Source organism: Paroedura picta, chromosome 8, assembly GCF_049243985.1.
Source record: "Paroedura picta isolate Pp20150507F chromosome 8, Ppicta_v3.0, whole genome shotgun sequence".
In the NCBI taxonomy this organism is placed as follows: Eukaryota; Metazoa; Chordata; class Lepidosauria; order Squamata; family Gekkonidae; genus Paroedura; species Paroedura picta.
In genome coordinates this window covers 1,219,167-1,234,294 of record NC_135376.1, presented here as the reverse complement: position 1 = coordinate 1,234,294, position 15,128 = coordinate 1,219,167, and the positions used below count along the sequence as shown (strand labels likewise).

The window sequence follows — 15,128 nt, the reverse complement described above, 5'->3', positions numbered from 1 at the left end:
TGCATGCTAACCAGGGGCTCTGCCCCCGAGCCGCAGCCTTGGAAAGGAGCCATTCCCTCCGGCCTCCCTGCGTGCCCTTGGAGCATCCCCCCCCCGCTTCAGGCAGAAGTGCTGACTTGGCATCCTACTGCAAGGTGCATCTCCAGGCCTTGGCAGGAGGCCAGAGCGGGTTCCTCCTAGAGATTATCCCAAAGTCAGCCACTATCCACAAGGTGGCACCTGCAACGGGGGGGGGAGGGGGTCTGCCTGAGCCAGCTGGCAGAGAAGTCACCCTGTCAGCTCTTGGAAGCGTCGCTCTGCCAGCCGGCCAACCACAGCCCCGGCCGGCCACTTCAGGCCCAGAGTTTGGCTGCTGATGCCAAGGGCCGGCCGCCACCTCTGCTGCTGCAGGACAGGGAACAGGCTCTGGCTGTCTTGCACCGGATCTGGCCCCCCGAAAGCCAGAGGGCGGGGTGCTGACATCCTCTTCCCCCCCCCTCGTCCAGGCACATTTCCCCCCCCCCCCAATACTAATACTTTATTTTTAGAAAAGAGGAAAGACTATAATAGAAATAACAACAATGCATGTTGTTATTCAAAAATCCCTAGAATGTCTTAAGCAAGCGAGTGAGCAGAGAAATTCTCCTTCTCAACATTTTCATAATGATCTTTACTTCAGGTATTTTTTACTTCTGAACGTCATTCCCCCATCTGTTTCATCTCGTGGCATATTGGCTGTGACCACTAATGCATCAAAGGCCATTATAAGAAAGAAAGAAAGAACCCATTACATTTCTCTCAGTCCGTAACCTTTTATTGGCCTAAAACAAATATAAAATATATAGAAGCCGGACTTAAAAATGCAAAGAGATGATAAAACAGGCCATGGGCTTAACATTGCTATCAACAAGGAAAGACGTCAGGAATAAGAGGTCTCATTGCTCTGATTCCCTTCAGACATTGATATTCAGATGTCATTCTGGTTCCAGTTTAACAAGCCAAGGCGTGGCTAGATCCAGGGAGCTTGGAGCGAAACGGACTTCTGGCTCCTTTGGGTTGGGCACGGACAAAGTGGTGGTTTTGCTGCCGTTTAGTTAGTTCAGTTTTGCCTCTTTGTCCCATCCTGCTGGGGTCGCAATAAAGAGCTGAAATGAACCCCCCGGGTCCCTGAACTCACCGATTTCACAGGGATTTTCAAAGCGTTCCATTTCTGAGCATATAATGGCCCCACTGCCGTTATCACGCATAAGAGCCAAGGGTACATTCATGCTGACATTCCTTTTCCTGCATTTTATGTCTGCTGCTTTGTTTTTTGATGCCTGACCACTGATCAAGGAAGCCACGCCCAAACGCATCTGGTCAGTGGAGGCATTAGCATGAACGTATATTTGGATTTTAAGGCGGCTATATTTCAAGCCCTGGGTTTTTAATATTAATCAATATGAATATTCAATTTTACAACCCCTGTTGCCCTACAGAGGCTTGAGCACATCTTCCTTCTTTCGACCCTTTTATGACCTGGGTCAGGATATCTTCTCCTTCTTGTTGTGGACTAAGAGCCAGGTTCCTCCGTGGCTCTTTTCGGGCCAGAAGGCCACTTCTCCTGCTCAAGCCGGTCACAGGGGCTTGCTTCTGCCGGGCCTCTCTGCAGCCGCTGTTCCCTGCAAGGGCTGCTCACGCTCTTCACAACCTCTTCATAGGATGGAGGGGGTCCGTCCCCTGCCGTGTTGGATCCCGAACAAGGGGAGGGCCTCTCGGGGCTCCGGGGGTGGGGTGGGACCTTGGGCAGCCTCCCTGGGTCCACGTCGTTCTCTGGGAAGAGACACAAAGTGGTTTGGGTGGCCATTTCCGGAAGCCACCTGAGAGAGGGCAAAGCTCTGGCACAGCTGGGCTGGCATGCTCAAAAGAGGGATCCCCCGGAGAAAGTGGCACTTTGGAAAGGGATCCCTACTGAGGCCCCGCCCCTCCCCAAATTCCACCCTCCCCAGGCTCCACCCCCAATCTCTCCCCCCCCCCCCCTGCAGCGTTGGCAACCCTCTCTGCAATCACTGATGTCCATCGCGGACGGTTCATACAGACATTCAGTGCCCCTTGAGGGGTCTCAAGTTCCATTGTTGGGCTAAGCAGCCCCAGTTCAAATCTATGATGTGCACTTGGGTGATCCTGGGCCTACCTCTCAGGGTTGTTGTGAGGTGAATATAAGACAGCTCCATTTTGTGGTGCATGTTTCCTTCTATATTCCCTTGTGTGCCAACTACGGTCATCGGGCAGTCATTGGCTGGCTATCCCGCAATGTGGAGGGGGCCATCTGGCATCGTCCGGAGGATGCCTTGTTCCCATTGTGCCTCCGGCTGTGCGGAAGGGGCTCCCTGAAGAGCTGAGGGGGAGATCTTCCATCAGCCCTGCGAGGCCTGCCAGTTTGCCAGCAGGGCGTCTTCATGGCATGCCTATTGGGGGTGAGGGAAGATTTGGGGCTGGGTATTTTGTTTTCAGTTTTAGCTGGGGATGCTTTAACCGTGATCGTAAGCTGCCTTGAACCACAAGGAAAGGAGGGTGAGAAATGTTTCAATAAAAGCAATATAGTGCCAAAAATGTCCTTGGCAAAAAGACCTCTGGCTGGGAGAGTTGGGGGGATGTTACTGAACGTTGTTCTGTTCAGAACAAAGTTTGAGCACCCTGAAGGAGGGTTGCATGCTCTGTGGGTGCTCACCGATGCGGCCGGAGTGCACAACCCTTCCCTGAAGACCAGCGACGTTTGATTCAGGGGATGAGCATGCCCTTGAAGCTGATACCTGGATGAAAGCCTGGTTGGTCTTCAAGCTGCCCCAGACTCAAATTTGGTTCAGCTGCTTCAGACCAACATGGCGACCCACCCAAATCTTCCTGCAGAAATGTGTGCGCACACAAAAGGCAAGAGCTCAAATATACGTTGTGGGTCTCCAAGGTGCCTCTGAGCTCCAACTTGGTTCTGCTGCTCCAGAGCAACACAAGGGCCCACCTGACTCTGTTCCCTACAGAATTACTCCAATCCAAGTCCATGAAGATGAATGGATTTAGGCTACATTGACTTGCTAATTTTGGTTTTTTCAAACTTTTGACCATGGAGAAGCTCCTGAAATAATTTTTCAGGATTCAAGGGGCCCTGGAAGTGATACCGGCGGGCCACACATCTGTGCCGTGCCCCTCCAACTGACATGTCCCAGGAAGTGACATAACCCCCCATGTTAACAGGCAGGCTCGAAGGGGAGCGGAGACCGGACATGATTCAAGGCAGGTAGAAGTGGGCATTGCAGGCTCCGTCCCTTCCCGTGTGCAGAGACCACAAAAGAACTCACAGGAGGAAGTGGTGGATTCCCTAATTTGGGGCTGAGTCTATTAAGGAAGGAGAGGAAATGCTTTGGACCCCCTCGGGAACTCCCACACACCCTTGGGGTCCGGGACCTCTGTTTGGTGAAGTTAAGGCAGCCAGAAATATCGGGGGTGCTGCCTGCTGTCCCCCAGACTCAGCCCTTCTTCTAAAGCTGCCCATCCCGGTCACCTTGCAGAAGGGTTTTCTTCCGTTGGGTTCCGGCCTGAGTCCGGATGTTATCCAGCCCTCTCTGTGCCTGACTCACCGTACACCGAATCGACCCCACTGAGGGCAAACACGGCCACTGTGCGCCGTGAGGAGAAGCACCTGCACCTCGTGAGCCAGCGCTGGAGACAGCAGAGGGCCACACACAACAGGATCGTGGCCAGGAAGAGCGACATGCAGAGCCTGGGAAAAGAAAAACAGTGATCCGTAGAATGAAGAGATGCTTTGGCCACTCCGCTGCGGGATGGAGCCTGTGGAGAGTGGGGTTTGGGGAGGGGAGGGCTGACAGCCCTCCAAGGGATTCAAGACTCCGTGGGGTCCGCCCTCCCAAGCACCCCTTCTCTCCAGGGGAACCTGTCTCTGTGGCCTGGAGACCAGTGGTAACCCCAGGAGATCTCCAGAGGTCCCATCAGCAGCTCACGATAATTATAATCCGTGGACATCTGGAGAGCCACAGTTTGGCCACACCACTAATAGGGGTGCCAGCCACCTCGTGGGACTTGGGGATCCCCCAGAATTACAACTCACCTGCAGGCAACAGAGACCAGTTCCCCTGGATGCTTTGCAGCATGGACACTGGGGGATTGTCCCTCACTGAGGTCCCTCCTAGCCCCCCCCATGGTCCACCCCCAAATCTTCAGAAATTTCCCAGCTGGGAATTTCCCTCCCCCTCCATCCCCCAGTGGTGTCCAGGGAGGGACCTAGCACCCTTCCCTACTGACCACACAGCCGGACCCCGGAAGAAGGAGAGGAGAGCCCTGGAGAGAAGGGCAGTGGGGGAACCACCCAATGGCTGCCCCAGAAGGCGGAGACTCCCACAAGCAGGTCCAGGCGTGAGGATACGCTTGACTATAACAGTGACTCTTCCAACGTTTGGGATGGAAACCTTTCAATCCGCACAGCCAATCAGAAACCCTGCTGAGGAAAAGCCCCAGCTGGCCCTGCCCACTTAAGAAAAGCACCCTTGGCGGGTGCCATGTTGCCCGCGGGCACGGCCTCGGGGACCCCTGACGTGAACAATCTCTCTAGTCGACGTTGTCTCCATCTGCACAGGGTCTGTACCCACCAGATGTACCAGGGACCACCGCTGGGCTCTTGGTCGCCAAGGCAGCTGGAAAGTAAATGCAGGCATGTAGGTTAGACTGAACATCAGTCGTGGCCTCCCACTGAACCGGGACCTTCCTCAGGCCACTGAGCCACGGCACGGCCCCAAGTCTTGGAGCTGCCTGCCCTGGCCCCAGCTGCACCCCAGAGGGGGATGGAGGCCATGAGCTGAGCCGGCTTTCCAAAAGGGTCCTTTATTATTTATTTACTTCCTTCATGCTCCCACCTTCCTCCCCTGCTGACATTGTACTCCTCTCCTTTATCTTCTCCTCACAACAACCCTGAGAGGTAGGCCAAGACTGGTAGCTACATGACTGGTCCCCCTGCAAGCTTCCATGGCTGAGGGCTTGAATTAGGATCGTCTGTCACTCTAACCCAGACTTTCTCCACTTGGTCACCATTGAGAAACCCCTGAAACATTCGGGAGGCTTCAAGAAACCACAGAAGTGGCACCATCATGCAGAGTATTATTTATTTATTTGTATTTATTTATATTTTGACCTATATACCACCGCTCCCGAAGACTAGCAGTGGCTTACAAGGAAAGAATAAAATAAAAGAAGAATGAAACTACCCCGCCCACAGAATCCCCAATCCATTAAAAGACGGCTGTTCTCTGGAGCTGATTCCCCATCTGTCCTGCATGGCTGGGAAGCAGAGCTCTGTTCATGCCCACCTGGGCCCCCTCCCCTTCACACCCCCTCCAGGCCCATCACGGGCCATTTGGGGAGGGGGGGTCACCATGACCATGCATAGTCCTATCGCCTGCTAAATGTTTTCCAAATATATTAAATATAATTCACTCCCCCCCCCCCATTTGGGAAACCCTTCCAGCCATCAGGAAACCCCAGGGCTTCACAAAACCCTGGCTGAGAAAGCCTGCTCTAACCATATGTGTGTGTTTGTGTGTGACATGCACACACACACACACACACACACACAAAATCCAAAGTGGCTCGTTCTGCTACACATTAGATGTGTGGCTTAAATGGAGCCTCCATGTCTGAGGGTGGTATACCTTTGAGAGCCGGGTGCAGGTGTTGGATTAGTTGGGCTTCGGCCGGATCGAGCCAGACTCCATCGCTGCCCCCAGGCTGCAAGTGGGGGGGGGGTCCTTCCGGAGCATGAAGAGAAGCTCCGTCTCGGCTTTATTTGTATTTATTTCAAACACTTTAGCCTCTGACTTCCTGGCCCAAATTCCCACCCCCCCCCCCCAAGCAAAAGCAAGAAATGGGACCAAGGACTCTCTTTACCTCTCTGCGGATTCACAGGTTGCCTCTGAACTCGCCAGCTGGAAGACACAAGGCATGTGCAGAGTCTGAAATGCATCCCTCTCCTCCCCAGCCTTGCCCTCTGCAGGCTCCACCCCCAAAGTCTCCAGATTTTTCACAACCTGGAGCTGGAAACCCTGGGCCCAGCTCCCCGTGATCTGCTTGTTGGAGCATCACAGAGCCTACAACCATCTCTGGTCTCTCCACACAAGCCAGACCCTTTTGCCCCCCCCCCCAGTGAGCCCTGCCCGAATTCCTTGGCCCCAAGGGCTCTGCTTCTCTAACAGACCTTCCTGGCGGCCGCTTTGCGAGGCTCAGAGTGGGGCTGGTTCTGCTCTTCAGAGGGGAATGATGTTCATCACCAACTCTGTTTGCCAGCCCCAGTCTGGGAGAGCCTAGGAGATCTGGAGGAGGTGGGGGAAGGGGGGGGACTTCAGCAGGGCACAACGCTATGGAGACTGTCCTCCCCGTGTCTCCCAGGCCACGAACTCGTCTCTCAGGAGGGCCTAAAGCCGCCTTCTCATCCTGCCCATAGAAACCCACCCACCGAATGGAACCGAGGCAGCAGAATGGCTGAGCACCAAGAGATTAAATTGCCAGATTCCCTGGCAGGGCAGGGCAGGGGAGGGGAGGGGAGGGGAGGGGAGGGGAGGGGAGGGGAGGGGAGGGGAGGGGAGGGGGCTTCCAAGAGGGCTAGCCCAGGCCCCGGAGGCTGAGCAACAAGCAGGCATGAAGATTCAAGCACAACGATTTACTAGTAGTGGCACATGAGTCAGATTGAGCACTACATTAAGACATGAGAATCAGGGGCCCATGTGGCACACACCGTCTTCAGAGGCTGCACAGGGGATGGCCAGAGACAGAATGTGCTTTAGCCCAGCGGGCTTCATCCGTGCTCAGGTAAACGAGAGGCACATATACAATGACACAGGGTACTAATAAGGCCTGGCTGGTGAAGTAAGTAAGAATCATAAAACATCTTTAAAAGTAAGAAACGTAAAAGGTCTTCCTAAGGATGCAGAGCTGGGGGGGCCCCCGCTTGCCACTTACCCTCCAGGCCCCTTCCTGGTCCCTTGGTTGCTCCAATTCAGAGGTGCCCGCCAAGCGATAGCCCAGGAGCCCCAAATGCAGCCGCGCCCCACGACACACCCCCTTACCTGGAAGAATGCGAAGCAGAGGCCTCCCGGGGGCGAGGGGCTCAGGGCAAATGGCCGCAGCTGGAAGCTCCACATCATCTCCGGCCTCCGTCCCAGCCGGCCCTCCTCTCACGGCCAAGCCAGAGCGGTGCCCAGCCCCTGAAATAACGGGAATCGCCCCTTATGAAGCAGGGTGCATCGGGCAACCGACCCGTGTCTCGGGGGGGGAGTCCCTGCTGTCCTCGCGGCATTCACTTCAAAGGGCAGCCGGGGACTTCAGAAGGCAAGCCTGTTGCCAACTGGGCAGGAGAAGACGCATCCCGCCCTCACCCACGGTCAGCCCCTGGATGCAAGAACCACGGCACGGGCAAAGATTCCAGGGGGGGGGGGAATGCCAAGGACATTCAAGCTTCAAAAACTGGGTTGAGACACCCCCCCCCCCAGCCAACTTGTACACGGTTAATTCTGGCTCCAGTGGAAAACTCCCCTTTTTGGCTTTGTCCCCCAACCCCCCCCCCTTGTTCTACATACTTGTTATTACCAGGGCTCTGCCAGCCGAACAAGGGCCCATGTCGGGCCGCCCTCATTAACTTTGTTCCTCAGAGACGGGACACGAACGGTGTGGCCCGGAATGGCCATGCCCTTCATTTCAAGCTAAACATTAAGCAGCAATGAGGTCCTGTGAGCAATGATTGACCCGGCTGAGTGGAGGCCCCTCACCCCCCCCTGACCACAGCCACCTGATCACTAGGAAGGCCTGGGGGGGCAGATGGAGCCCCCCCCCCGCCCGCCCGTCAGAGGGTTGCCACTTTCTGGTTAGGCACCACCTTGGCATGGCTCACTCAGGGCTCATCCCCCTGGGAGGACTTAACTATCAAGCAGTGGTTGGGCAGGGATGAAGCGGTCTGGAGACTGGGGGGGGGGGGGGGGAGAGAGACTGGGATGTTGTCGTGGTTGAGAGAGGCGGCTTCTAATCTGGTGAGCCGGTTTGACTCCCCGCTCCCCCACATGCAGCCAGCTGCATTACAGAGCAGGAATCTCAGGGCTCTCTCAGCCTCGCCCACCTCACAGGGTGCATGTTGTGGGGAGAGGAAAGGGAAGACGATTGGAAGCCGCTTTGAGCCTCCTTCGGGTAGGGAAAAGTGGCATATAAGAACCAACCCTTCTTCTTCTTCAGTAATCTCAGGGCTCTCTCAGCCTCCCCTCCCTCACAGGGGGTCTGTTGTGGGGAGAGGAAAGGGAAGGCAGTTGGAAGCCACTTTGAGCCTCCTTCGGGTAGGGAAAAGCGGCATCTAAGAACCAACCCTTCTTCTTCTTCAGTAATCTCAGGGCTCTCTCAGCCTCCCCTCCCTCACAGGGGGTCTGTTGTGGGGAGAGGAAAGGGAAGGCAGTTGGAAGCCGCTTTGAGCCTCCTTCGGGTAGGGAAAAGTGGCATATAAGAACCAACTCTTCTTCTTCAGTAATCTCAGGGCTCTCTCAGCCTCCCCTCCCTCACAGGGTGTCTGTGGTGGGGAGAGGAAAGGGAAGACGATTGGAAGCCGCTTGGAGACTCCTTCAGGGAGAGAAAAGCGGCATATAGAGGGAGGAGGAGGAGGAGGCGTTACCAGGTTTTCTTCTTCGTAGTCCTTACTGGGGCGCAGGATTGGGTCCTCTCAGTGCCATCAGGAAGGCTCAGTCTTGCTCTGACAAAAGACATCTGCAAAAATCCCCCGACCAGTGCAGAATTATTTGCTATTCCTTCCCAAGCGCTAATTGCTTATTTACATAAAACCATCAAGCAGGAATTGCGCCTCCGTGACGCGAGATGCATTGAAACGGAGCTTGAAATCGCAGATGCTCTGAGGGGGGGGGCCGAGGAAAGCGGGTGGCCCACGCAGGGCTCGAGGGCTTCCCCAGCTGCTTTGCGCCTGCAGGAAGGCGCCAGATGGGGGAGATCCCAGGCCAGCCTTGCCTGCTGGGTGACTCTCCGCAACCCAGTGCCCGTGGCCCTTGGCTCAGTCTGCTAGTGACCACGGAGGGTGGGATGTGCTACGTTTCTCATGCTTGCAGAAAGCTTCTCAGCCCCCATTCAGCAGTGAGCTCTGACATGCTGCACTTGACAGAGTGGTGGACCAGGACCTCAGGTGACCGGGGTTCAAACCGGCACTTCTACTACAAAAGGTTGCCTTTCTTTCTTTCTTTCTTTCTTTCTTTCTTTCTTTCTTTCTTTCTTTCTTTCTTTCTTTCTTTCTTTCTTTCTTTCTTTCTTTCTTTCTTTCTTTCTTTCTTTCTTTCTTTCTTCCTTCCTTCCTTCCTTCCTTCCTTCCTTCCTCCATCATTCTCTTTCTCCTTCCTTCCTTCCTTCCTTCCTTCCTTCCTTCCTTCTCCTTCCTTCCTTCCTTCCTTCCTTCCTTCCTTCCTTCCTTCCTTCCTTCCTTCTGCAATAAAATACGACCTGGCTATGCTCCAAGTGACCCCAGGCGCCGTCCAGCACCCTTGAGACGGAGGCAGGTGGACTGGCAGAGAGCAATGAGCCTGGACAGGGCATGCTGATGCTGCAGGGAGTCTCTGCCCTGGCCACGATGCCAGCTGCATCCCACGGATTAATCGCTTGTGTCAGAAGGGCCTTGGAGGCAACGGGCAGCAAGGAAAACAGAGTGGGGTGGGGCAGGGGGGGAGAAGGATGTAAACCTGCAGGGCATTGAATGGCCCTGCTCACTCCAGGGCACGTGGGAGGCCAAGAGAACTCAACTGAGACAGACGGGAGTGGAAACAACCCGAGGAGGGTTTGGGGCCAGGGGTCATGTTTTTATTCTTGACTCAAAACTTGTACCCATCAGCCCTGTCTATGAGGTGTCCTGGAAGTGCCCAAAGGTGCCATTGGGACGTCAGTCAAAAGAGTACCTGTGTGAGTCACCCACAGCTGAGTGATGAGCATGCATGTGCTGGTCAGGCAGATGTTGGCCCGGTGGTGCCGGAGCAGGCCCGTCCCCATGGAAAGAGGGAGGTCTTTTGCTCCCACCTACCAATGGAAGCCTGGAAGACCCTCTACCCGGCACAGCTCCGAAACGTCTTTTCCATCTCAGGGACATGCAACGTCAGAGACGGCCGTGGCTCCGGTCTTCTTCTGCTTGCCGGCTCTGAGCTGGGAGACTCCTGGAGACCTGGGGGCCAGGAAGGGAGACGTCTGCGGCAGGGCGGGGCAGGGCAGGGTGTCCAGCAGCTGTTTTCTCCAGAGGAGCAGGGATGTCACCTGAGGGCCAGGAGTCATTCTGGGAGAGCGCTGGGAAGTTGACCCGTGGCCCGAGAAAGCGCCTTTTCTAAATCCACTTTTGGGGAAAGAGTGGCCACTTCCGTCCGTCCCTTTCGCCTGCCCCCTCTCCGATGCAGCTCACACAGCAGCGCTCCTTCCGAAGAAAATTAATCTCCCGCCTGGCCTCCCTCCTTCTTCAGAGCATCATTTGTCAGCTCGGTTTAGCATTCGTAGGCTGCTGCTGCTGCTGCTGAGGGTGGCAGGAAGCCCACAGCAAAGGCAAGGGGACCTCTGAGCCGGAATACCTGATTAGGAAGAGCAGGCGGTGGGGGGGGGGCGGCTAAGGTCAGGTTCCTCCTCCTCCCCCCGCCTGGCACATTATAATCAGAGCTGCTTCCGAACAATGGGGAGACCTTGTCACAGCGCCAGCCAAGAAGGCAAGAGCGAAGGGGCTGCTCCCGCTGACTCACAAGGTGCTCCGCCAGGCTTTTGCGTTCTGGCCGGATTCCAAGGAGCACAGGGCGGAAGGGTGCTTCCAAGAGCACAAGGCCTCTCCTCCGCCCCTCCGTAGCACCTCAGCTGGACTTCACAGCCTGCCTTGCCCACGGATCCTCCGGGCGGGCGTCATGTTGGTCTGGAGCACCACAACCAAGTTCGTGTCCAGGGGGGGCCTGGAAGAGCAACCAAGTCCCATTCAGGGGATCTGCTTTCGTGCGCAGCCAAGCTTCAGGGAGTCCCTGGACTCAGACTTTGTGCTGCCTCCCAGGGGAGCGTTCCAGAAAGTGGCATGCATGCTCAGCCCTCCTGTCTTCCACTCCCACCATGCCTCAGTCTGTCTTTTCTTAAATAGCAGCCTCTAGAAGTGTAGGTGATGATGAGAGACATCCGGTCAAGTCTAACTCTTGGCGGCCCCTGGGCACAGCTGTCAGCGTGATTTTTAGTTTCTTTTCGTTTCGAATACAAACTTTGGTGCACTCCTGTCTCTATTTTGAACCTGTCGGTGTCATCCTTATCCTGGGCTGATTCTGCACTTACTTTGTTTTTTCCATTGTGGATTCTTCCTCTATCCCCCCCCCCCCAACTGAAACAGAAAGTGTTCTGCACTTGACTATGGAAGCTCAGTGTTCTGCACTTGATTGGGGAGGGGAGCCAGGCGAGTCTCTCTCTCTTTCTTTCCTTGAACCAGGAGGCGGGAGGAGCTGTCAAAGAAGGGGAGTCATGATGCAGAGGTTCTCACAGATCTCCTTCACTGTTTGCGTCTGACGGAGGGAGATCTGCCTCTGGGAGGCTTGTCCTCTGAGGAAGGGTGCTTGCACTCGAAAGCTCCCGCCTTGAATAAATCTTTGTGGGCCTTAAAGGTGCTCCTGGACTCTGATTTTATTGAACCTCTCAGAAATCTTGTCGTACAACAGGAATTGAATCCAGCGCTTCTTCTTCAGATGAACCCGGCTACCCTTCGAAACTGTCCAGCAGCAGGGAAAAACCTTTGATTCAAGAAAAGAGCACGCGTCCAGGAGCACCTTCGGGATTCACACAATGTGCGGCAGGTGGAAGTGAGAGCAGAGGCCCCTCCCTGTCTTAGTCTTGGAGGTGCAGGTGGACACTCACTCACTCACTCACTCGCTCACTCGCTCTTTCCCACTGCCACGGACGGACCAACAGGGCAGCCCGGTTTGATTGGAGAAGCAGGACTCGAACAGCAGAGGGCGCCGTTGCTTGGTCTGTGTCGGCTCGTCCTCCGGGGACTCTGCTCCAGCCCTCAGAATTAGCAGCTTTTCCAACCAGAACGATTCTGGCGGGTTGGAGGGATGGTCCGGAGCAGCAGAACCACGTCAGAGGCCAGGGGCACCTTGAAGCCCGGGCGAGTTGCATTCCAGGCGTCATCCCCGGACTCAGACGTTGTGCAAGAACAGGAAGGAAGTTCCATTTTCAGCATGCAATTTGGGTCAGGGAAGGATGGGTCAGGGAGGTGCTGCGTCTGACTCTGCCAGGAAGGCCGGACAGCTGCCAATCAGAGCGTGAGATGCTGAGTGAGAGAGAGGATCTGCTCTCTCTCCTACACTTTTCAAAATGGAGGAAATGCCTCCATCGGGGTTTCCCTGTCTGCATTATTTCCAAGTGAGGGACTCCTGGGCATAGACCAGGGGCTCCCAAACAGGGTCATAGAATCACAGAATCCTAGAGTTGGAAGGGGCCATAGAGGCCATCTAGTCCCACCCCCTGCTCATCGCAGGATCAACCCAGAGCATCCTAAAGCATCCAAGAAAAGTGTGCATCCAGCCTTTGCTTGAAGACTGCCAGTGAGGGGAGTCCTGGGCTTACACAAAAGCTCCCATTGTAAGCCTTTCCCAGAAGTCCAGACGGCACCGGAGCTCACTTCCCTGTTGCTCCACAGGCCGAGACTCTTTCTCCAGAATGGAAACAGTAAATTATTAACTGATTGATTGCCCCCCCCCCCCGCCTCTTCCTTCCTGTCTGTTTCTCTAGTGGGGCCTTCACCTTGGGGTTCCTTGAGACCTGAACAATATCCCAGGGGCTCCTCTACACTCAAAAGGCATCATAGACCATAGAAGTCCCTCCACTAACCGTCCCCAGGCTCCACCCCCAAAATCTACAGGTATTTCCCAATCCAGAGTTGGCAACCCTGCCTCCAGTAACATTTAGGAAAGTGGCCATATTACTGAAAGCAAATCCTGAGGCATAGAGGGACTCCTTTTGCTGGCTTCCCAGCATTGTTTGGGTTCACAGTTGTCAATTCTGGCCCAGGAAATCCCAGGAGATCTGAGGGCAATGATTGTGGACTGGGAATTAGGGAGGTATTTCACCTGGAATCCATGGGTTACCATGCATTCTTCCCTCTGAAGCTGCCAATTTTCCAGGGGAGCTGACCTCAGTCATCTGGAGCATTCCTGGCCAGGCCTGGCCTGGCGGTTTGTAATCCTCACTGAGAGATGCATGCGCAGTTATTCCAAACAAGACAAACGTAGATCACTCAAGTTGAACAGGACCTGAATAAAATTTGAAACAGAATATTAACAATTTTAACAACGTCACCTTCCTACATCATTTTTTAAAACCCAGAAAACCTGGGATTGAGATTCCGGTGGGAGAGTCGGAGGAGCAGTCCTTGTCCTTGTGAGTGGCATGATTTTGAAGCTGCACACCAGCTGTCGGTTATGCTTGGAAGCCTCCCTGATGGACAAGAGGATCCAGCCACAAAAAAAACGACATCCGATGTCAAGACGGTGTATGGCTTGCTTGTGGGGCCAGGCAAGGGTCCTGAGAATAGAGTCATCGTGGAAACCTACAATGCTCATCCGTGCCAGCAGGGCTCCTAGCGGGATCCTCTCCATCCGGCTATCCTTCGTCTGTACCAGGGGTAGTCAAACTGTGGCCCTCCAGATGTTCATGGACCACAATTCCCAGAAGCGAATGTTGGCAGGGGCTCATGGGAATTGTAGTCCGTGGACATCTGGAGGGCCGCAGTTTGACTACCCCTGGTCTACACATTTGGCGCTTTAAATATTTAACATACCTTTGTATTTTAAATCTCTTTATTGTCAATCTGCTTAACATTCTGAGGCTTGCTGCTGAGGGGACAGTGCTTGGGTGGAATGGCAGCACGGTAATGTATAAAATAAATTAATTAAAAAGCATGGCAAATCCTTGAGTGATGCACTATGTAGATTCCAAATTCACTTACAGAGGCCTCCGTATGTGACCAGAATTCTGCCAGCTTGTTTTCTAAATGTGGACCTCAGGTGCATTTCTTTCCCCCGGAAGGCTGGGACTGGAAGGGATTAAACAGATCACGGATGGGGCTGTAGGGGCAACCTCTGCTGTTATGTATTTATGTATTTATTTTTAGATTTATACCCCGCCTCTCTCGACATATTTCATCGAAAGGCACCCTGATCCTCCAGCTGACTGCAGTGAGAGGAAGATCCTGATAAAAAAGGGATACATGATAAGGGGAATATGAATCCAGTCCAGGTCCACAAAGAAGAGCAGGCAAATTGGGATTTCTGTCAAGAACATGGACAGCATGCGGGCAAAGGTGAGGAGGAGGATCCAGGGCCTGGGGACCAACCCCTGAGCGGAAAGGCAGAGGGACTGAGGAACGTCGCCTGAAATTCATCCCCTCCGAGACGGAGGCTCTACGGCTGGGTGGGAAGAGGACCTGAGGGACCATGTACCTCCTTATGCCCCCCCTAGAGCACTCTGCTCAGCAGGTGTGAAATTACTGGAGAGGATCAGGTGAAGATGGAGACACCCGGGCAGAGGACACAGAGAGAGAGAGAGCGAAAAGACTCAGTACCTAATAATCAGTCCTCAGTGTAGCAATGGCCTTTTTTATTGCACTGAGTCAACATCTTTGGTGAGATCTTGACCAAGCCTGCAAGCTCCCTGTCCTGGTCCGTTAGTGCCAGTTTGGACCCCTCAATGTACATCTATAGTTAGGATTTTTGGCTCCGAATGCGGATGCTCCAGATTTCTCTTTGTTTTCTGCTCTTTTGAAATGCTGATCTCCAGATGCGATCCTTCGGGAGAGGCGTTCTTGCAAAGCTCCAGCTCGGTCTCGCTCAGGGGTCTTCATGGCCATCTCTCGAAGTGGCCCCTCGCCAAGGTCAGCGTTTCCTCCAAACCCACAATTCAAGCCCCCCCCCCCGTCCCCAGCCTGGGGGGCCCAGCGTGGGAATTGCTCTCCAAAGAGCCTCATTCATTGACTGTGCTCAGCGGGGCTCTCTCCTCCGCTCTCCTGCACTGGCGAAATGGGACCCAACGCAGAGCACTTTGGTTCTACAGAGGCCTCCGGAAGAAATCGCTGCTCC

The 15,128-nt window shown here is 54.5% G+C and overlaps 1 protein-coding gene across 4 annotated transcripts; it reads right to left on the bottom strand.

Annotated features, from left to right (window-relative positions):
- Window positions 1-786: 786 nt before the first annotated feature.
- TMEM207 (transmembrane protein 207) lies at window positions 787-10,177 on the bottom strand. Of its 4 annotated transcripts, XM_077348000.1 has the most exons (7): window positions 10,096-10,177; window positions 8,669-8,760; window positions 7,086-7,223; window positions 5,911-5,948; window positions 4,620-4,664; window positions 3,594-3,736; window positions 787-1,791 (listed from the first exon to the last, which is right to left on the bottom strand). In XM_077348000.1, exons 3-7 carry the CDS (start codon window positions 7,161-7,163, stop codon window positions 1,532-1,534), a joined length of 564 nt encoding a protein of 187 aa, XP_077204115.1. In that variant the 5' UTR covers window positions 7,164-7,223; window positions 8,669-8,760; window positions 10,096-10,177; the 3' UTR covers window positions 787-1,531. The 4 variants fall into 4 exon arrangements, with proteins under 4 accessions (XP_077204115.1, XP_077204118.1, XP_077204119.1 ...); XM_077348003.1 differs by lacking the exons at window positions 7,086-7,223; window positions 8,669-8,760; window positions 10,096-10,177 and adding an exon at window positions 7,606-7,706; XM_077348004.1 differs by lacking the exons at window positions 4,620-4,664; window positions 7,086-7,223; window positions 8,669-8,760; window positions 10,096-10,177 and adding an exon at window positions 7,606-7,707.
- Window positions 10,178-15,128: the final 4,951 nt, after the last annotated feature.